General features: G+C 46.0%; 1 protein-coding gene across 5 annotated transcripts in view; it reads left to right on the plus strand.

The window, feature by feature from the left end:
* The window catches only part of NDRG3 (NDRG family member 3), a 62,849-nt gene that overhangs the window by 14,542 nt on the left and 27,274 nt on the right, over positions 1-21,033 (plus strand). For 3 of the 5 annotated variants that reach the window (XM_063349779.1, XM_063349777.1, XM_063349781.1), the window contains one exon: positions 13,709-13,814. In XM_063349779.1, the coding sequence (XP_063205849.1) occupies positions 13,758-13,814 (57 nt within the window). In that variant the 5' untranslated portion in view covers positions 13,709-13,757. Of the gene's footprint in view, positions 1-13,708; positions 13,815-18,545; positions 18,582-21,033 lie in introns of all 5 variants that reach the window. The other 2 variants (XM_063349776.1, XM_063349780.1) reach the window with 1 other exon arrangement.

Here is a 21,033-nt window from a genome sequence, read left to right on the forward strand (position 1 = left end):
GCATCGGGAAGGTCCTTCTCTGGACAATGCAAACTGACTCCTGGGAAGTTGTGGCTGCTCAGAGCTTTTGAAATGGGCCGTCGGAAAGACAACGTCTTTAATTTAGCTTCCAGAGTGTGTTACTTTATATCGAATGTCATTTTTTGGTTTTGTCGTGTTGGAATGAAAGACTGTCCTGTGTATAATAGGTAAAGATGTTAATAATTTTTGTGACTATCAGCCTTATTGCAGCCTTTCAGTAACTGAAGGGGCCCTACAAGAAAGCCAGACGGGGACTTTTCACAAGAGCGTATAGTGATAGGATGAGGGGCAGTGGCTTCAAACTGGAAGAAGGTAGATTTAGATGAGATATCAGGCAGAAATTTTTCACTCTGAGGGTGGTGAGCCCCTGGCCCAGGTCGCCCAGAGAAGCTGTGGCTGCCCCATCCCTGGAGGGGTTCAAGGCCAGGCTGGACGGAGCTTGGAGCAACCTGGGCTGGTGGGAGGTGTCCCTGCCCAGGGCAGGGGGTTGGAACTGGGTGATCTTTAAGATCCTTTCCAACCCAAACCATTCTATGGTTCTGTGAAGGAGGGAGGCACCAAATTCGATTTCCTGGATAAGTTTGCCGTACCAGTTCTTATGCAGCACAAAGCTGTGAACAAATAACCTCTGTGCTTGTAAAGAACAACAGCGTTTCAGTGCGCCGGGGAAGAAGCTTGGACAGAACCTGAGAGAGACTGACGCGCATCTGCAGCTTGCGTGGACATACGAGCACTAGGTGCTATCCTTTTGCTGTTTCCCAGGCATTTGCTCTTGAACTGTATTGGACTGGGTCTTGTACTACACAGATCCATGCAGTTCTTCATGCGTTCTTATTCTGGAAAGTGTTGAATATTTTTCAGTGGCAGCAATCAATTTAATATTAAACCTGTTATTTTTACATGTTAACATCTGCCCTGAAAAATCTACCAGGAGCTGAATTGCTGCTCCATCTATGCCTTTAATGTGAAGTATTTGACTTGATTCCTTATTCATTATTAAACAGTTTTAGAAAGGGAATTTTTAAATAGTGCTGATGGGTGGCTGTAACAGTCACTACTTTTGGATTTTCATTTTTATTCTGGTCTATGATATTTTCAGGCTAAAAATCCCATTGTTTATATATTGTTTATGTACTTTCCACTTGCATCAAGGGAAATTCACATGGGATAAAAGGAAACAATTTTTGTGATGAGTGGTGTGTAGTGCTGGAATCTACATCCTTAGAGCTTTGTTGTTTTTCTTTTTTTTACGTGAGAGACGTTGCAGCAAAAACTATGCAGATTCAACCTATTTTTGTAAAAACTGTTCTGTTCTTGGTATAAGTTGTTTACCCAGTCCAGTTCACTCACGAGATAGCTTTGGCTTCTAACTTTGACCGCACAAATTTTAATGTGAATCAGTGTGGGGATGAATGAGGAAAGGGAGGTGAAGAAGGATGGAGAAAAAGGGCAGCTGGAGTTCTTGCCTACCTAAAATGCCATCGGGGTTTGGATCTGGAGGGACAAGATCTCACCAGGGCAGGAAGCACCTTCAAGGGGATGTGTCTGTCAGACTTTGGCAGATCTCGGGCAGTAATGGCCAGGGCTGTTGAAGGAAGATCTAAACTTGCAAGCATCCAGAGCCAAGAACAGACGCTTGAATCTGTGGAGAGCGAACTGGGTTTGGGGGCACATGGCACCCGGTAATTAGGTCAGAGATTCCTCCTTAGGCCTTATGTGACAAGTTTAAAATTTGGGAAGGCATATTTGGTACAAAGTGCCATCCTCCTTTGGCCTCCAGCTACTTTCCAAAAGACGTTCCCAATTTGATGGGAAACGTCACTTTCCTTCTGAGGATATTTTAGGTATCTACTTTATATGGAGTTTCATAATTGACTTCAAACAGAAGTCATTCTTATGACTAGTGATTTGAAATCAGTTACTGATGGCCAGGAGTCAGACCCAAGAGATTTCCATGAGCTGTGCTGAGATGGTTAAGTGCTGCTACATGGGCCTGTCGAGGGTTGCAGGTTACTCCAGCAGCCGTGAGTGGCAACAATCGACAGACCTCAGGCCCATCATCAGAAGGAGCTCCTGTTTTGATTTTGGTTAAAATGCCCCTTGGCCATAAGAGCTTATGAAACAGCAGCAGTTGGCTTCTCTGGGACGGGGGCTGCTCAGAGCTGTGCAGCCACGTCACCCAGCGGCATCTGAGAGGGACCCTGAGCCCATTCTGCTGCTGAAGCCTCAGGAGCAACTGATGTCATTCCTGAAATAGTTAATGCATTTTGCAAGAAAATAATTTTTCTTACTTTGTTCTCTCTTCTCTGACCGACACTGAGGAAACCCACACAAACGCCTTATTTCTAGGCAGCTGCCACCCAGATTCAAGCATTCTGTTTATCCTCAAACTCGTAGAATTTAACCCAAGGTTGTCATACTTGATGATATTCCAGGCCTGACGTGGCACGATTCTGCTCCTGGACAGAGGATTTAAATAATTTGTGTCACTGATGGATGGGGTTTACTGGGAAGGGAGGGGGGGTGGGCGGGCATTTGTTCTGGGGCTCTTGGCCCCCTTTCGATACAGCTGATGGTGGAATACATCTCACCGCTGCATTTCACCAAGAGGTGACTTAATCTGGTGATTAAAAACTGCCATTTTACTGTATATATGGCCGGGGGGTTACAGGACGGTGCCTCCCTGCTCAGGTGATGAATTCACAATTGAAGAGTAACGGGCCAAATCCAGGCCCAGTCAAAACCAGTCTGGTGCTGGTGGGCAGGTAATTCTGTGCTTTCCTCACAGGCTGAGTGCCCTGGGCCATGCTAAGGAGCTTCTCTGCTACTTGCTGGTTTCACTGTGTAGAGAAATGCGTGATAAGGGCTTCGTGTAAAGCGTGTTAGATAATGGCAGGCATAAGGAGGATGCTGTTTGGCCTGTCCAGCGATATCCATTTTATTATTTTTTTTTTCCCTATCTAGTGTCTGTTTATGGACCTGTTCCCCTGAATGTATCAAACCATTAAACCATTTATTTTGAGTTTCCTGAAATTATTTACCTCTAAAACCTTGCATATTTGAGCTCTATTAGTAGTTCTCCTTAATGGTGAGATATCCTCCTTTCTCCTCACTCCCATCGCTGCACTGCTCCGTTGTTCCTGTGAGCATGGGGTGAGCTGCTCCAGCGCACTAAAACAGCAGAAAGCAGCCCTGTGCCTTAGGAAAAACATCCGCCACCCCCAAGTTTTACAAAACCAGCAAGAATAAAAATGTGGTTTTAAATTAAGCTCTTCATTGAGTTTTAACTTTCAAACACTTTCACGAGTACCGAGCCGCCTGATGTTTCTCTGGATGCTCTATGTCCTGTGCTCTGTCCGCACCACGGAACATGCTGGTGCGGGATTTCCCTGGCAGCTTTGGGAGTGATGGCTGATGCCAAGTATTGGCTGGGTGCCTGCGATGGCTCTGCCGCTCCGCAGTGCCCCTCGTACATCGTGGTGGTCGGGGGATCTCATCCGCGCTGGCTTCCTGCTTGTGACGTGTTTGAGTAGTTAGCAAGTAAACAATTAACGCAAAGCATCAGTTTGAGCATGCTTTGCCAAGGGACCATTCTAATTCTTTCTTTTGGTCCGCTTAGCTTCCTATTTGCATTTGGTTTGCCATGCTTTATGAGATTTCCTGTTTTCCTCATCTGGACTAAGTTCCCACTTCTTTCCAGTTCCAGCCATTCCCAGGATAGCCTCCTTAAACTTCCTGTTGAGTCACGCGGGATTTGCGTGTAAGGTGGCTCTGTCTTTATGCTTGCATAGTGCATACACAGGTTGCCTGGGCTTCCTGTACAGCATTTTTAAGAGTCTCCAGCGTCCTTGTAGGATTCCTTCTTTTTGTTGCTTTTAGTATTTTTTTTTTTATTTTGTTTTGACAAGTTGCCTCATTTTTATAGTTTCTTTTTTTTGAAATTGAGTGTCTATGAGCCAGATTTGCTGGCGTTGTCACAGTACAGCATATAGAATCATAGAATGGTTTGGGTTGGAAGGGACCTCAAATATCACCTAGTTCCAACCCCCTGCCCTGGGCGGGGACACCTCCCACTAGACCAGGTTGCTCCAAGCCCCATCCAACCTGGTTTTGAAATTGTATTGTGTTTCCCATTTAAAAGCAGATCTTGCATTAGTATCCTTCAAAGGATCACTCCAGTGTAACCTATTCTATAGGCTAATGCTTCCTAAAAGAGCAACTGTAATGGGCCCTGCTTCAGTTTGCTTCTGAGAAACAGGTCACTTGGAGCCCTTGTGTGCCCACTGTCACTCGGGGGAAGGGCTGGGGTCTGACACAGGTACATCCCAGTGAACTCCGTGGAGTTGACGTCTCAGTGCCTGGGCAGGCAGCCGGTAGCCTCGGGCATGCTGAGCAGTCTTGATTTACTGCTGAAGCAGTTGCCGTTTTCCATCCTGTCTCAGTTGTAGTCGTGCAGGTGTTTACAAACTGCTCCCGTAACTCATGAGGGAGGATGCTCACAATGGCTGGAAGAAGACGTGGCCAGTTGCTGCATCCCATATCTGTTTCCACCCTCTCTGAAATAAGACATTATTATCTGTTTTATCAGAGGGCTTCTGTTCTTTTCAGAAACTTATAACATGAATACTGGTGCTGATGGGTGCTAGGTGTTAATTTATAGCCCCCTTGTATCCAGGGAGGACCCTGAAGACTGTAGTGAGTTAACTACTTTATTTGTATATGTGCCTGCTCTGTATGTTGTACGTGATACTCAACTTAGACTGCGGGATTTGGAGCTGACTCACAGAGCTCGTTACATGTCTGGTCCTCATTACACGAGCCGGTCCTGATGTTCCTGTGATTGTCTGATGGGCTCGTTCAGTTCGCTAAAACAGCAGAAGGCTGGCCTGGCAAAAAGTCAGCATTAAATCTGCTCACGTCGCAGTCAGGCATGGCAGACACTGCCTCAGGCAGGGCTTGGGTCACGGCTGCGAGGGGACGGAGGAGCGGGGGGAGAAGAGAGCTGGAGGATCTGATGTTCCTTTTCAGAGGCTGTGAGGTGAAACTTTAGTTCCTCTGTATCCTGAAATAATATCCTACAACAAGGCAACTCTGATTAGCAAACTGAATTCTGTTTTATATTGCGTATACGCGTTACCTAAATTGATTAGATTTAGCATATCTTGAAGCTAAGTGCGGGCCCCTGCGTATCGACTGGCAGTGTCGCGAGCACACACTTCATCCGCTCTGTGATTCAACTGAAGAGCGAACACTGCCAAAACAACCCTGGTTTCTTACTATCAAATCTCAAAGCAAGGTCTTTGTACTTGGCAGTTTTATAAAAAAAGGTGGTACACAAGGAGCTGAAGGAGCCTTTTCCTCCATCAGTTCACCGACCCAAGTGAAAACCAGTCCTGGAAAAAACAGTTGAGGAGTCGGGGAACAGATCTGACTTGCCACGTTACTGTGTAATCATTGACCTGGTGCAAGGGAAGGAGAGGAGGGAATTTCTGGCTGGCGTAGGGAGGGAGGACAGGAGCATCCCTTTTGGCAGCAACCCACGATTACATTGAATAATGAAATTACATCCTGAGTTGATTCTGAGTTGCCCTATATCCATTGCTGGTTGTAACTGTGTTAATTGAGTTGCCTCTCCTGTGTTGGCCACCTGCCTGAGAAGGGGCATAAAATTCGGCTGACGCACACAAGGGTGTTTGCTGCGTGGAAGTTAATTCGTGGACTGGAAATGATGGAGGTGACAGCAGTACAGCAGTTGGGATGGTTCTGAAGTAATGACACTGATGCTTGAGAAGAGATTGTCCTTCAGACGATGCAGGATGGGCAATAAGCCAAACTGAAAGAGCTTGTTCTGGGAAGCTCCAAGAAGCAGTGCTACATGGGTAAGGGAAAAATGCATTTCATTAATGAGGAAGAAGGGGAAAAGACCTATAATGAGAATCTAATTTTAGCAATTTACTTTTCATGCAATGTATATGCGTTCCTAAAATTTACGTCAGTCCTGCGAGTGCCCCTTTTGCAAGTGGTTTGCAGTTAGAGCAGATTAAAATAGTGAAACTGCATCCTGAGAGTTAAATCTGTCTTGTGTACACCTGTATTTTTATATTCAATACCCATAATTATTTTATACTAAACAGAATGTATTTGCAGTGATAAAACATAAAAGGTCTCTTGTGTCTGCCGGATAATTTGGAATTGGCGATGTTGAAATGTGTAATCAGCTTTTGACTGCGAGTGTACTATTTTATGATGACCAAAATCCTTTTATTCAAGTTTGAGCGAAGTAAGAATGAAAGTTTGGTTTTACTTTGTGAAGACATTAGCAGAAGCGGTTTAGATGTATATACATATACAGCACAATGGAAGGGTGTTAGTTACCTGGATGAGCTGGTTCCAGAAGCAGCTGTGGTGTCTTAGGTGCGGTGGAGCAGAATATATTCTTTCTTCCCGAGGATTTGCACACTCCGTGGTGATTTGCTGTACCCACATTAAGCGAGGTTTGTCCGCTGCAGACGCCAGGGGATGTGACCAGAACTTCTTGGTGCAATCCCTTCACTGTTGCATATGTTATTGCGTCAGGTTTAGATTGTACAATTTATATATATGAGTGAATGCAAAAAATTTAAGGTAGTTTTGTTTTTAAAGTGAACGTGAGACTACCAACTTTTCCTGTGCATTTGATCTGGCTATTTTTCTTCTGTCCTAATAGCGCTTCATGCAAATGAGTTAAAAAAGATCATCGTGATTGCATTGCAAAATATGAAAAGTGAAGTCTGACTAAATGTTTGTTTAGCTATACCAAAACTTAAACGGTGGTTCCTCCCACACAGCAAGCAGGCTCAGTTGGGTGTAAAGGCTATATTTAATGTTTGGTAGCCAGTGAAAACACAACTTTTTCAATAAGATAAATAAAATGCAAAATCAGCATTAAATTTCAGCAAATTGAAATGTGCTCTTTGATGATAAAAATCATTGTTAAAATCTCATTTAAACAGATTTCCAATCCATCTTGTTTTTGAATGCTTCATTTTGCTCAATGGGACATTCGATTAGTTTTTTTTTTTGTTTTTTTTTTCACTTAAAATGTAAAAACACACAGTCAATTAGTCGGAAGCAGAGTTGACACAAAGCAGAAACAAGCTTGAAAATAAAACTGCAAAGGGAACCAAAGGATCTGGTGGGAAGCAGCCAGGTTTAATCATAAGCTGCTTAAGAGTAAGCTGCTGCCGAAGAGACCGATGTCGCCGCTTGCCTTGTGTCATATCGGAGGACGTGTGTGTGTGGAGCAATCGAGTTCAGCCACACGTACTCCTCGGTGGGGGCGAGAGCTTGAGGGTGTTGCCGCAGGACGGGCGGCACGGGCAGGAGCTGCGGTGAATGCAGGGATGGTGGTCAGCGCTGATGAAGAGCTGCGAGTGTTTCCCTTGGGGCAAATGTCCAGCTGAAGCCTTCGAGGGCCCTCGCCCACACCTGGGTGGGACCTCCTGAACTATGGGGGTTGTGGAAGTAGGTGGCTCAGTAGAGGGGAGAGCATCTTTGAAGAGATCCGTTGGAACACGTGCTTCACCATAAAACTGATAAAAGCGTCTCTGTGGTTTAGTTTGAGCTGTGTGAGCTGCTTACGCTGGGTAATGCAGGTATTGCTTTAGCGTGGTGCCACTGGGCAAGAAAGGGACATGGAAAAATCACGTGAATAACATAATTGATAATAATAGCCATTGCTTATGTCATTTGCAGTGGGGAGAACAGCTTATTAAGGGAAATGCTGCAAAGCTATTTGAAAGAGATACCATGACCAGAAAAGGCTCTTTCGGAGACAGTAATTTGCATCATTTTTATAGGAGAAATTTCTCATTCCGGTTTATAACCTGGATATCCTCACTCTAAAACTTCTTGGACGGTACTATACATGGGAGCTCAGCATGGTTCAGTGTTTTCATGGGCACTGGTCCGGGTAACCTAAAACAATTTGAAGACTTTTACATTTTTCTTGCATTCTTGCTTAATCAGCCCTATGGTTGATGCCTGTTAATTCGAATGGTGACTAAGGATAACGTCCTGCTAGCTGAGCTCAGTTACGCACACGGCAGTGTGACACTTCTTCCAAGTAGAATTGGACTCTCTCTCCCGAATTAATGGAAAACTGGGCACAGACCTTTTCCTTTAAACCATTGTTAAATGTAGGTCTCGTTTAAACTCCTTAGGAAGTATATTTAGCAGCTGGCATTTGTGTCCTGGGTGTAGCCCAGATTTGAAGGAGGTAAAAGCGTGCCGTGGTAGGAAGCTGCTGTCACTCGTGTGCAGTAGCTGGCACTGTGCTGGTTAAGCAGAACGTCATTTCTCCGTAGGCTCGCAGTTTGTCTTGGAGGCGGAGCGCCATGTGGTGCGTTCCCAAAAATGTATGAGCTGGAACACAAGCGAGTAACCTTAGGAAAATATTTTGAAAGTGATTTTGGACCCTTTGCCTGTTTTGCTGGAAGTTCACCATGCCAGCCAGCGTTTCAGGATAGAAAACGGAGTAGCCTACGCAGGTAGTTGGGAAGCGCACTGCTGTTGAGAGGCTTACACAGGACTGAGGAGCAACACAACAGGAATGCCCAAGGGCCTCAAAGGCCATAGAGGAATCTTATTTTACTTGCGTCTGTATGACCAGATTGAGGAGCCTCGTCAGGCAGCTTACCTTTCAGTGAGTATGAGAGAGAGAAGCGAAGGAGGCACAGGAAGCAGGAATCCCCTTATGCAGGAAGGAAAAAGCTGTAGCAAAAAGCCACGCAACACACAAGGGCAAATAAGCGCCTGAGCTGCAAACCTGAGGACCGCGGGTAGTTTACTTTGGTTCGTGCACTGGCTGCAGAATTCTGGGTTTGTTCCCATCTTCCTTTGCACGCCCTGGAGCAGCATTTCTTCTTTCCATCTCGCAAGAAACGGGTAGCTGTGTCAGAGAGCGGATCTTGGAAACCTAACCCAGATTGTCATGACTAAGTGTAGTCGGTCCCTAGAGAGGAGGCTTCTGGCCCAGCTGGCTCCTGCTGGGCTGTCAAACAAGGGAACACGCATTTAGGTACGTTTAATGCCATGGTTTGTAGCATAGCTTGATAACTGCGTTGTGTAATTTTGCCTCAGTGGGGTTAACGTACAAAGCAGGGGTATAACGGCCTAGAGAGTTAACAAATTCGAAGCTGTAGTCCAGTTGATGTATGAGTCAAGATGAACGAACAAGAATTTTCAGCCTCTGAATACAAGATTTTGTTGCACTGAGTTCCTAAACGGCACGCAGAGATTGCACCTCCATAATAAAGCAGAATATTCAAGGAGGTGCCCAGAGAGTTGGATTCCAGATCCGGCTCCTGTAGCCCTGTGGGGAGCGGTACTGCTAGAATTTCGGTGGCTGGGAACCGGAGCTGAAGTGCCCACAGGCGGTGCAGTTTGCACTGCTGGCTCTGCGGTGCAGGTCTGTTATGCTTTTGACTTACTGAACTTACTTTAACGCAACTTCTATTTTTTGTGTGTGGAAAGGATGTAAATTGAGAGCACTCTTCCCTTGGAGTAAACGTGCGAGCACATATTTCAGATCTTATTTATAGGTAGGTGGTTTCTTTCTTAGGCTCACCTGCCTTGGTTTTTTGCAGCCTTCCGTGTCCTACCCCGATTTCTAGTCTCTGTGCTAATGATTTACCAAACGTCTTTCATCGATTCTTGTTTTACTGGTTTTCAAAGCGCGCAGAGTCTATTCCAGCCTTCATTCCAGCCTTCAGGAAGCCTTTGGAAAGGGATGGATGGTTTAAATTGGGGTATTTGAGTGTATTTATAGTCATATATAAATGGAGGCAAGAGGAATACTTGCAAAGCAGGCGGTACTGGGACACTTATAGAAAAACGTATGATCTATACATGGATCATTCCAGGCAAACCTTTTGCTTTGCCCGTAGCCCATTTTCTACAGAGCTCTTTTGTGGGCTATGAATATTTATGCTGCTTTGTTGTGGTATTTTAAACTTGCTTTCAGCTTATGAAATGACATGTTTGTTTCTTTAAATAACAGGAGGAGTGGAGGGAGAGAACTGATTGTTCCCTGGGCAGACATGTCTGCAGATCCTTTACAAGGAGCCTCTCACGTGGTTGGAGCAGAGGGATAGCCCAGGTCACCAATACCTTACCCTTCCCTTTGCCTCTGCATTTGGAGATGTGCTTTACCAGGTCTCTCTGCTACAAAGCGTTCTCTTTTGCGAAATTTTTGTGGCCTTTTTTTTGACAAATGCGTCCCTTTGCCAAGTTTTAAACCAAAAGCCAGTAGCTGTTGGCATAGCACGGTGCTCAGGTGAAGTTGTGGTGAAGGATCACGCAGAGCGAGGCAGAGCTCATGCTGTAATAGCATGTTCCCCCAGGTCTGGTTTAGGGCAATCGCATTCGGAGTGCTAAAACCTCGGGAGGAGAATGTGTGCACCTGACTTCAGAATATCCCGGGAACAGATTCAAATGAAGTCCTGAGGCTGTCACAGCCGTTTTCCGGAGAGTTCACAAGATTGGGAAGAGCTGGTTCAGCAATCTAAAAAAAGCTGCTTGCAAGCAGTGATGGGGTCCCCCTGTACCTTTTCCTTCAAAAAACCTTCAAAAAGCTTTGAGTTTCTAGGAAAGCAGAATGAGCTTAGATTTGCTGGATGCGCAGAGTGGAATCAAAAGGTTTAGAAAAGAAATCCACCATCTGGCCGTTTGTGGCTGTGCAGGTTTAATCATTCTGTCTGATTTTGCTCTCCGTTCATCAATGTCCAGCGGCCTCCTGGCTCACCTCGGCGTTCGGTCGCCCCTGGCCGCTTTGGAGGTCCTGCTCTTGCTCCTGGAATGAGTCTGCTCCGAGCCCAAGAGTCTCCCAGGCTGACTCTGCTGCAGACTCATTGCAGAGCATCTCCCTTACTCTTCCCTACAGAAGTTTTCCCAGCTATGTGAGCTCAGTTGGCGTTAAGAAAGGTGGTTTCTTCTCTCTCAAAGAAGTTTCACCTGATTCTGAGCTCAGCATCCAAACCACAGCCTTTCTTCTTGCTGCCCAGCTTGCTTTAACAAAGGAGCAACACGCAGTGCAGGTGTAACACAGCAGTTCGTTGCCTTAGCCCCTGAAACCCCCGTCCCCTCAAATGGTATTTGGAGCAACACTGGACCTGGAAGATAAGCATCGGATTAATTTCAGAGTGACGTTGTTTATTGTGTGCACCGTAGTTGCATCTGGAGACCAAGTATGTAATCGAGGTTGACGAGATAAAAGCATTTGATAATCCTTTCTTTGAACACCTACTTAGTTTTTTTATTATTCTCATATAACAAATGATTAGCAAAGTAGTGCATGGGATTTACAAATAGCGTCTGTCTCCCTCGCTCTAGACTTTACGCGCTTCGTGGGCTGGCATGCTTGTATCTGCAGCAAATGGTGTCCCCTGGCAGGTTTATGCAGGCTGCATCCCAGGGCTCTCTGGGAGTTGTTGCTCTTTGCATAGCTCGGGGGAAACTAGGAGAAATACCTGCAGAGCTTTAGCAAAAGTATCTTTGAGCAATCTAACGCAGAGCAGTTGGTGCTCTGAGTTGTCCTCTGGTCAGCCAAAGCTTGGTAGAGAGCGATTATTAGATGCCCTGCATCCCTGCAGACTCTGGTTTAGGTAAAAACGCTAGGTGTGAGCCTAAGACCCACAAACCACAAAGCAAGGGTAACTTACCACTCCCTCGTACATGAAACCCACCGAGAAAGGAGCCCGGGGTGTGCACAGTTTTTTAATCCCTTCGGGTCGAGCGGACAACTTCTTGGTCTCTTGGGTGACCCTAAGAATAAGCATCACCTTCCTGCCTGCTATCAGGTCCAGTCAGTGTCTTTTCAAAGAGGCGTAAGAGGGGAATAAGCTCTCCAGGTGGTTGTTGGTGGTTGTTGTAGTACTGTGTCACCTGCTGTAGATAAGCTTTGTGAGGCTTGTTCGAAACCCCTTTGGTGCCTGTAATCTTGTGGGATGCTGGAGAGAACCTGGTAGATGTTGAGCTCTTAATCAGTCCCAGCGTATACAGAAGTTGTAATTCCTTAGCAGAAAATATTTTTTTGGTCTCCATAATGCCTTATCAGAATTACAGTAGCTAGCTCTTCCTCTGAGGCTTACAGCCTGTTGTATAGTGACTCTTACTGCTCTTCTGAATAAAAATTCATCGTGGGGTAAGGGGGATGTTACCTCTAAATTAACTGGGTCCTTGGAACTCTCACAACTGATGTGTTTTACAGCAAAAAAAGATTTGAAAAGGAAGAATAATTTCAAGTTTCCCAAAGTAAAGGAGCTAAAAGAGAGGGGAAGCTGCTGTGGTTGATTTTCAGAGGGAAAAGGCGTTATGATTTATTTTGTGCCAGACTGGCGTCAGCCACACCAGTGTTAGTCCTGGCACAGAGCGAGGTGACAAGAATGCACACCTTTGCACAGTGTTTGGGGCGAGGGGAAACCCTCCTTCCAGGGGCAGCGTGTGCGTGCGTGGAATTAAGGTGGCTGGAGAAGCACAGTTGCAGTACTCTTTTTCCACTTTTTTTCTTCCATGGTTAGCAGCAGAGTATTATCTTGGACAATTTGATTTGTGACAGTATTTGACAGTCTCTTTCTAGCACACTCAGCTAACACCCAGGAAGCCCACCACATGCCTGTTCCTGTCCCTACTTATGTCCACAACTACTTTTATTTCATCTACAGTAATATGTATAGCGTTCCTGGACAACCGAATAACCTGCATTACCAGGCATGATCATCTATTGCCGGAGCCCTCTTCGTATTGCTGCAGCTGCCTGCGCTAGAAATTCTCTTGTCTAGAAACACAGTAGAGCCTCTAGAATAAAAACTAAATCCCTGGTAAACTCTGCCATATTTTTGCTCTGTCCTCGTTGTTGTATTTACACTAGAAGATTTCTTCCCTGGCTGTGTGGCAGTGGTGATTTCCCATAGACATATGGCAACCTCACGTACTGCTGTGTACACTTTTTTCTTTCCTTTGATGACTGTGCACCACCCGATAGAGAATGATTGTTTGGGCTGCACAATTAACAGTGTTACTCTGCACGTGTTCAACTGGACCAGTGCTATCTGGGGCCCATTTTCATATCCCGCCTCATAAGACGAGGGCTGCCGTGGGTTCTGGGCTGTCTTATGTTGTGCCAACACAGTACTTGGATCTCCACACCTCCGTCTCCCCTGTGCAAGCGCAGCGTTGGCTGCGTGTCTTGTGCGTTACGGGCACAGCCCTGTGCTTGGTGGCTGGGTGCTGTGGTTAAGGTGTGTGTCAGGCATGGCAGCGAGGTGTTGGCATTCCCGCGTATCGAACGCAGTTTTTCACTCTGCTGATCCTGTCATTTCCAGTTCATTTCCCTGCAGACTGTGGCTGAAATACCAGCAATGCATGGAAGGGGATCCAGGCTCTGAGCAGAAAGGCCTGAGCTTTCAGGGACAGCTTTTCAACGGGCCAGGCAATGTGCAGGGTGAGGAGTAACACAGCTGAGACGCTCGGTGCCAGCGTGGCTGTTTGCTTTCTGCAGTTACAGGTGCTTTGTGTTGCACCGAGAACCAGCTTCTTTTAGACTTTCAGGCTTCGGTTTGAGCATATACAAGTCTAATGAAAGATCTTAAAGCTCTCTTTGGCTAGCATCTCTTGTAATACTGTTTCTAACAATATGCCTTTGTTTCAGAATCGCCCCTTTGCTGCTTTGAGGGTTAATTGGCTCCACTTAGAGCACCATGGACGAGCTGCAGGATGTTCAGTTGACAGAGATCAAACCTCTCCTGAATGACAAGGTAATGCTAGCTGCTCCTTTGCTCCCACAGGTGTACTCTGGCTGACTTTGGCTGGCAAGCAGCCCTGATTGTCAGGATCTTGTCACAGCTTGAGGTACCTTAAGTATTGAAAAACAGTAAATGCTTCCCCACTCTGACAATCCACCACCCTATACTCTTCCGAAGTCTCAGGGAAAGACGGCCCACCACAGTTCAGGTAAGTTTAGAGTCATGACAGCCAAACAGGATGTCGTGCCTGTACTGAGAATTTACAAAGGTGATACTGTTCCTGACCTGGAGGAGCTGTAGAACCTCTAATAAGTTCATGCTTGTTAGAGAAACCTTGGATTGTATCCCATTTTCTTTTTTTTTTTTTTTTTTTTTTACTTTTTTGTTTAGAATCTTTTGTCTTAAATTATTTTTTCATGTTTTGACCCCCAAAACAACCCCGTCTCCCTGAATTTAGTAATGGAGAGCCATTTCTTTTTAATATCTGTAGAGCCTAGCCAGAGCAGTCCAGATTCATGCAATACCAAAAGTTTGGAAAATCATTTTATAGCGGCAGCTTTTTAAGGCTTTCACTCTGTCTTCTTTGGGCTTTGGAAGAAAGCCATATGGGCTTTAGGAGAGCCCTAGCCTCACTGGGTTCTGCCACATACTATTGCTGCAAGTGTGTAAGTCATTGTGGGCCGTGCCAACAAGATCTAGAATCTTGCATCTGCAAATTGTGATGATGAGCAATGTGTTTTGGTTACTGTCCATACCTAACAACCAAGGTTGGTGCTATGCGAAGCAGTTCCCAGTGCTTTGCTGTTTAATGGCTGACGTCAAACATTAGCTTGTGCTGCCGAAGGGATATGGTACCTCGACCGCTTGCTGTGTGCTTGCAGAGGACTGCGCTGTCTAGTGCAGACTCCTGCCCAAAATGGGTAAAATCTTGGAAATTCTGCTCCGCTAAGCATTCTGTGCTGCTTAGTTTTTTCTTATTTTTGCAGTGTGCTAGCATATCTGTTTAGTATCTGTAAAATCTAAAAATTCAGCTGAAATCTGCAGTCTGGCTGCCTATTCTTACAGCCTAATGATGACTATTAGGCTTCCACCGTAGCTTAAACATAGCTTTTTCAAGTGTTTCCAGGGAGAGTGAGCCTTGAAAGAACAAAATCAGTGCAGACCTGCAGAAGGGCCTTGAAAACAGTTTATGATTTCAAAATGAGAGATCAACGTTTACAGAAGACAAGCTTCCTAATGCAGTGCCCCAGCTCTTGCTCATGGTTCTCCTAGGATTTTCCATGTTTGAGTTGGAGGTGTCGTGGTTTAACCCTAGCCAGCAACTAGGACCACGCAGACTCTTGCTCACTCCCCATTCCTCCCCCAAGAAAGGTAGGGAGACGTGGGAGAAAAGGAGGAGAAAGGGGAAAAAAACCTCGTGGGTTGACATAAAGACAGTTTAATAGAACAGTAAAGGAAAATAACAATGATAATAATAATAAAGGTAAAAGAATATACAAGACACAAGTCACTCTCACTGCCTGGTGAATTGGTTGTGCAGAGATCGAGGACTCCTCCCCGCCCCCCCAGCCAACCCCCATTTCTGTACCAAGCATGACATCTGTGGTACAGAATATTCCATTGGCCATTCTGTTGTTCTGTCTGTGCTCCTTCCCAGCTGAAAAAAGTCCTTGACTAGTATGAACATCACTTAGCAACAATGAAAACAATATGCCTCATTGACATTCCTTTCACAACAATCCTGAAAACGCAGCAACCACTAGAAAGAAAATCAACTCTATCTCAGCTGAAACCAGGATGAGAGGGGAGATTTCCCATGCTCCAGTGAGCTGACCTAAGTAGGAGGTATTGAAGCCTGCCAAAACAAAGTGGTTTTCACTTTATAAGTTTTTAGTCTCTCTGTCGAGTATTGCCTGATCAGTCCCATCAGGTCCCCGCCGTCGTGTCATCTGCACGGCCACTAGAGATAGCCAGTAGCTGGGACAGTTCTGTTTACCTAAACAGCCCGGTGGTGTTAACTAGCATACAGAAGGGCACATACAAAGTCACATTTGGCTTCCTTGACTCACTTTGGAAGTTACAGGAAGTATATACTGTCTCAGTAGAAAAAAACAAAACAACGCGTAGAGCGGCTCCAGAACCATGCTCAGCACTGCGTGGGAAGAGAAGTGCTGTCGCTCTCCTTTTTACACACTGCTTTAACAAAGGAAATGCCTCAGGGAGCTACCATCTTTGAGATCCGGCCCTTATTAATGCCGTCAAGCTTGAAATAATACACATGTGCTTTTTAGACATAGTTTATGGAGCGTATGGGTGTGGTGCCGTAACATGCTGTTCTGTGCAGGGTATCAGGGTCCAAAAAGTACTGACCTGGCAGTTCACGAAGATTTTTACTGACCAACCCACTTTAGAGGTAGGAGTTTGAGCCAGCGTGGATTAATGGCCAGAAATAACACAGTAAATCTCTTAAGGTGATGAGTGAGTGCTCACGAACTCTTCAGATTCCCAGGCTGCTCTCCAGAGAAGGGCGGCTCTGGTCTCTTAGTACTCAAACTCTAAAACCAGTGGAAGTGCCTGGGAGGAAATGGAAACGGGTCATATCTCGTTCGCTTACCTGAACGCTGGGCACCACCGAGTCCAGACTTTGTTTCCTCTCAAATATGAGTCAGCAGAAAATTACAAGCCTGACTTTTAAAGAATACAAATGCTCTTATGTTTGTGTGTAACTTAAGCCTAATAGCAAGTGTAGGGAAGTAAAATACATTAGATTATATATGTTCAGCTCATTCAGGCTCACTAAAATGCAGTGACATTATACTTTTTGCAGTGACTTTTCTTTGGGAAAGAAAATCCAACTTCAAATGTTCCTGTTTAGTTGAAAGAGAGAGAAAACGAGAGTAGTGCCTGTAACCTGATCAGAAAACTGATCCCGATGACACTTTATTATTCTGGCTGGTCCACATTCTGGCACTTTTGACTCCTAGTAATATATCCTCAGTGAAAAATTACTGAAATGCAGCAGCTTAATTCAGGAGCTTGAATGGACGGCCCTTAGGCTGGATTGGGTCATTCCAGCGAGCTCTTTGCCTTTGAGGTGCAGCCATCACACCTTCAGAGGACTGAAAAACATGCCTTAATCTTAGACTTTCTCAAGTTAAGATAATTAACAGATTAATGGTTTAAAGATTTTGGTGTGTTAGAATCAAGTCTCCAGGAGCCAGGGCCTGTAGCCCCCACGCTGCTTGTCCGTGGTGGTGTACCCTGACCGCAAGCAGCGCAGTTGCAAACCTTCATTCTTTGCTTTGCGTGGTTTCCTCCCGGCTCCCTGCCGGGGAGTCTTGCTTTTCTCGGTGCAAAGTCAGATCAGCCTTTTCTTTACTTAGCATGCACCATCCAAGTCCAGTGCTGGGTACATAAGTTTCTCATTTCTTTTTTTTTTTTTTTTTTTTTTTTTTTTATTACAGTCCTTAATCACTGTGGCACTGGTTGACTGAATTGACCTTCTTTACAACCTGGTAGATGAGAAGGCTCTACTGTCTGTATTTAACAGAGCAGGGAAAGAGGCACAGCCAGAGTTGGCAGAAGTCTCAACTAACTTCAGGATCTCAAACTGAAATAAGAGGGATCTGCTTCCCCCCCCGCCCATCCTGAGGATTTGGTGCTTTGTGCCATGTCACATTCAATACTTAACACCAGGGGCATTCTTAAAACAAATTTGCAGATGTCTCAACTTTAACATGCCAGACTGAAGAGCATAGGTAGCCACCTGTGTTCTTGCTAATGTGGCAGCGCTTTGGGGGGAGGAAAATGGCCATTTGTTTACACACGGAGAGGAGTTAGGGTGCTCAACCAGAAGAAATATTTGAGGTGTTTCTGTTGTGCATACGTGGTCCTAGTTGTAATTTTAGCACTAAGGCGCTAAGCCTAAAACGCATAAGCTAGAGTCCTGTGTTAAATGATTCGCTCAGCCTGTTGCAGCGTTTGACAGCACTCAGTAGAGTCACCTACTCTGTGGCCAGAGCCAGAGTCTCACCAAGCTTGTCATATGGACAAGTTGCTGCAGACCTTCAAATCTGCAGTACGCCAGATGTGTGCTGTACTCACCGCCCTCGCCTGTGTGAGCGGTCTCACCCCCTGGGAAAAGTCAGTTGTGAATTGCTGAGCCCAGTTCCCAAGTGCTCTGGTTTCAGTAGCTTACAGGTCACCGCGATTGCTGTGGAACAAGACCCTCCCCCCCGAGCAGTTACTGCAGAGTACCCACCTGCATAGCTTGGACCCTCGTGCTCATTACTGTGAGATTTTAGCAGTAATCCTTTCAAGAGTTTTGCGTTCAAATAGATAATGGGGACCAGGATGAGACCTTCAAAGATGGATGAGACATTCAAATAGATAATGGGGACCCAGAAGGACTTTGGTCAGGGTCCTTCCTATGTGCCTGTGTCCCTGCTCGAATGTTCTCAACTCTCCGCTATGACCGCAGGTACTCTCCTTAGTTGGCAGCCTTGGGACAGCCCCCGGCAAACTTGCTGTGTAGTAACAGGCAGGACTGGCCTGGAGTTTTCTTGTACGGGTCTCACGTCTCGCTGCTGTCCTGACCGCAGTCAGGCTAGGCTGTGCTGGAGCAGAGGTCGTCGAGGGGAATTTCGGTGATATTGTTGGGGATGTTCTGGGGTACTGTGCTGAATTCTTTTTTTTTTTTTTTTTTTAATTCTTTTTTTTTTTTCCCCTGGTTTTTGTTAACAGAATGCAGCTCGCAACTTCCAGGACTTCGACTGTCAGGTAAGAAATGTGCAGGAGAAAAGGATCTGTGTGCAGACTCCCCATGACCCATCAGTAATGCTGAGAGAGACAGATGAAAAAGCCCTGTATCTTAGCTTTAACTCCTGTTAAGGTTTAATCAATAAGAATTGAATATGTCCAGTTGGCAGAAATTACCCTTCACCTTTTCATGCAGAGCACATTGTTCTGAGCTCTGAGGTGCAAACCTGAACTGCTCTGCTGAGGCTCCCAGGATGGCTGGTCTCCTGAAAAGCCGTTTCTTTGAGACGTGCAATATGCTGAAGAGCTGCAGCTCTGTCACATCCCATCTGGTTCGCTGGCTAGGAAAGGAGGAGCCTGCGTGCTCTGTCTATGTTGAGAGGAGAAGAAAGTCACCGGGCTGCCCCAGATAGAGCACCCCTGCTTTGCTGGGCCCTGGCATGACGAAGCTGTGGTCATTTTCTGGGAGGTTGCTCACCTGACAGAGTAGTGCGGAGATGAGCCTGATCGCTCTGGTTGCTATAGGAATAATCCTTTTAGAGGAGTGGTTGCACCACAAGCATCCAAGAAGAAGATGCCTTCTTTGTTAGGCGGAGCACAGCACTGAGATTAGGTGGTGCGTTTGGTAGAGCACAGGCTCGTTTACCGTGCCAGATTACCTTGCTGACTTCCCACTCAGCATGCTGATATGCAGCCTGTGGCTTTTCTTTCTGTTCAGCTGCAGGAGGCTGCTGTGCCCGTAGAGTTCTGCATCGCACAGGACACAGGCTCTCGCTGCTGTATTACACCAGTGGTGCGGCTAGGAGGTAGAGCTGTCAACATCACGTGATAGCTTTTATTAAAAGTCTGTTGATGTAGATGATTCCAGAAAACCTTCTGCAAGGCTGTGCAGAACAGGAGTATAATAAATAGAGTCTGAAGAAGGGAGTTTATATTTTTTCCAGCAGACACTGAAAGTACCCCCCATCTGGGCAGGCACGCGTCACTGTACCGCTTTAGCTTGATTCATTGTGAGTTTGAATGTTTCTTAAAGCTTGTAAGTATAAAAATTACTAATCTTAGCACATTGAAACTTTAGTGTCTAGTCTTAGAAGTGGCCACATGTTATGCAATGGCCTTTCTGTTTTAATAAAGATAGTTAATGTGTTTAAACGCTTTCCTATACTGTCTTGTCTCCATCTGTCTTTCTGCATCTTCTCCATCTCTGCCAGAGGTCCAGTGTGCTCCCATGTTGGACGGGGAATGGGTAAAAATAGGTGCAATGCCTTTGAGTAAGAGCATTAGGGAGCACAGGCACTGCCTATCGAGGCCTGTCTGCCGTGATTGGAGAGAAGATAAATACGGTGCCCGAGTGTCTTGAGTGCATTAGCCTTCGCTGCGGATTCTCTAATGGCCCAACAGAGACCTAGGTTTGCCTGTGCCCTGCCTGCCTGTGATCAGATATGGTCTTCAGAGCTGGAACGGAGTAGGAAGGTAGGAAGGAGTCCACGCAACAGAGATGTGCATCTCTGCTGCCTTTTCACGCTACCCTTCCCTCTACAAGTAAAGCCTCTTTGCACCCTTCTTTAAATAGCTCAAACCTGAAGCTGTGCGAGCCCTAGAGAAACACGGTGCTGCAACCGCTGACTCCAGTGTGCTCAGCACGTCCCAGTGCTAGTGGCTCGACTGCCTGGCCGCCCGGGGGCTGAGCTGCAGGAAGAGCTGCCGAGCGGCTCCGCAGCCAGGGAGAGGGGCTTTGGGGAGCGCTGGGCCGGGGAAGGACATCCTTGTCGCTGCTCTGTGCTTTGATTTAGATCAGCAGTGAGCTGGTGGCCATGGCAACAGTTGGGCAGGAGACAAGATGTTCCTTCCAGGAGCCCTCTTGGTAATTCATTTAGAATGTTTATTTTTTTTAGCAAGAAGTTAACACAGTGTCTCTTGTGACTGTAAATGCTGTCCCAGCCTTACCTTCCTCCAGCATCTCTCCCTACAAGGTGTGGTTTCAGGGCACACCTGCCTTGGCTTTCCGTCCTACCTGGGAAGTACCTCCAGGGGCTGGATTAAGTCTCTGCTTGAAATCTGTCAGAGGGGATAGACGGTGCGTTGGGTCCTCGGATTTTCTGCCTCCGTTGCTAATAGCAGGAGCAGTACTTAAACATGGAGGCTGAGCTCTTCTGTTGTCCTGTGAAAAATTACTGCTGCTTTTTAATCTGCCGAAGCACATTCAGCTGCCGCATTCCGGCCTCTGCGAAATTGGTGTTTCTTTACTTACCAGTGTTTGAGAAGGGGGAATTCAAAGTGAAGAGGTTTGCTGGGGCCTTCAGAGGAAGGGAGATCCTGTTGTGTAAAGGGAGATGTAGAAGTGCTTAGGCTGAGTCGGGGGTTTAATTTGTCCAGAATTTTACAGGGAGGAATAGCCTTCAGGAGGATCTCAATTTTACAAGAATAGGCATACACTGGGCACAAATTCCTGCAGGCTGGTAACTGGAAGATG

This window comes from Chroicocephalus ridibundus, chromosome 12 (assembly GCF_963924245.1).
Source record: "Chroicocephalus ridibundus chromosome 12, bChrRid1.1, whole genome shotgun sequence".
In the NCBI taxonomy this organism is placed as follows: domain Eukaryota; kingdom Metazoa; phylum Chordata; class Aves; order Charadriiformes; family Laridae; genus Chroicocephalus; species Chroicocephalus ridibundus.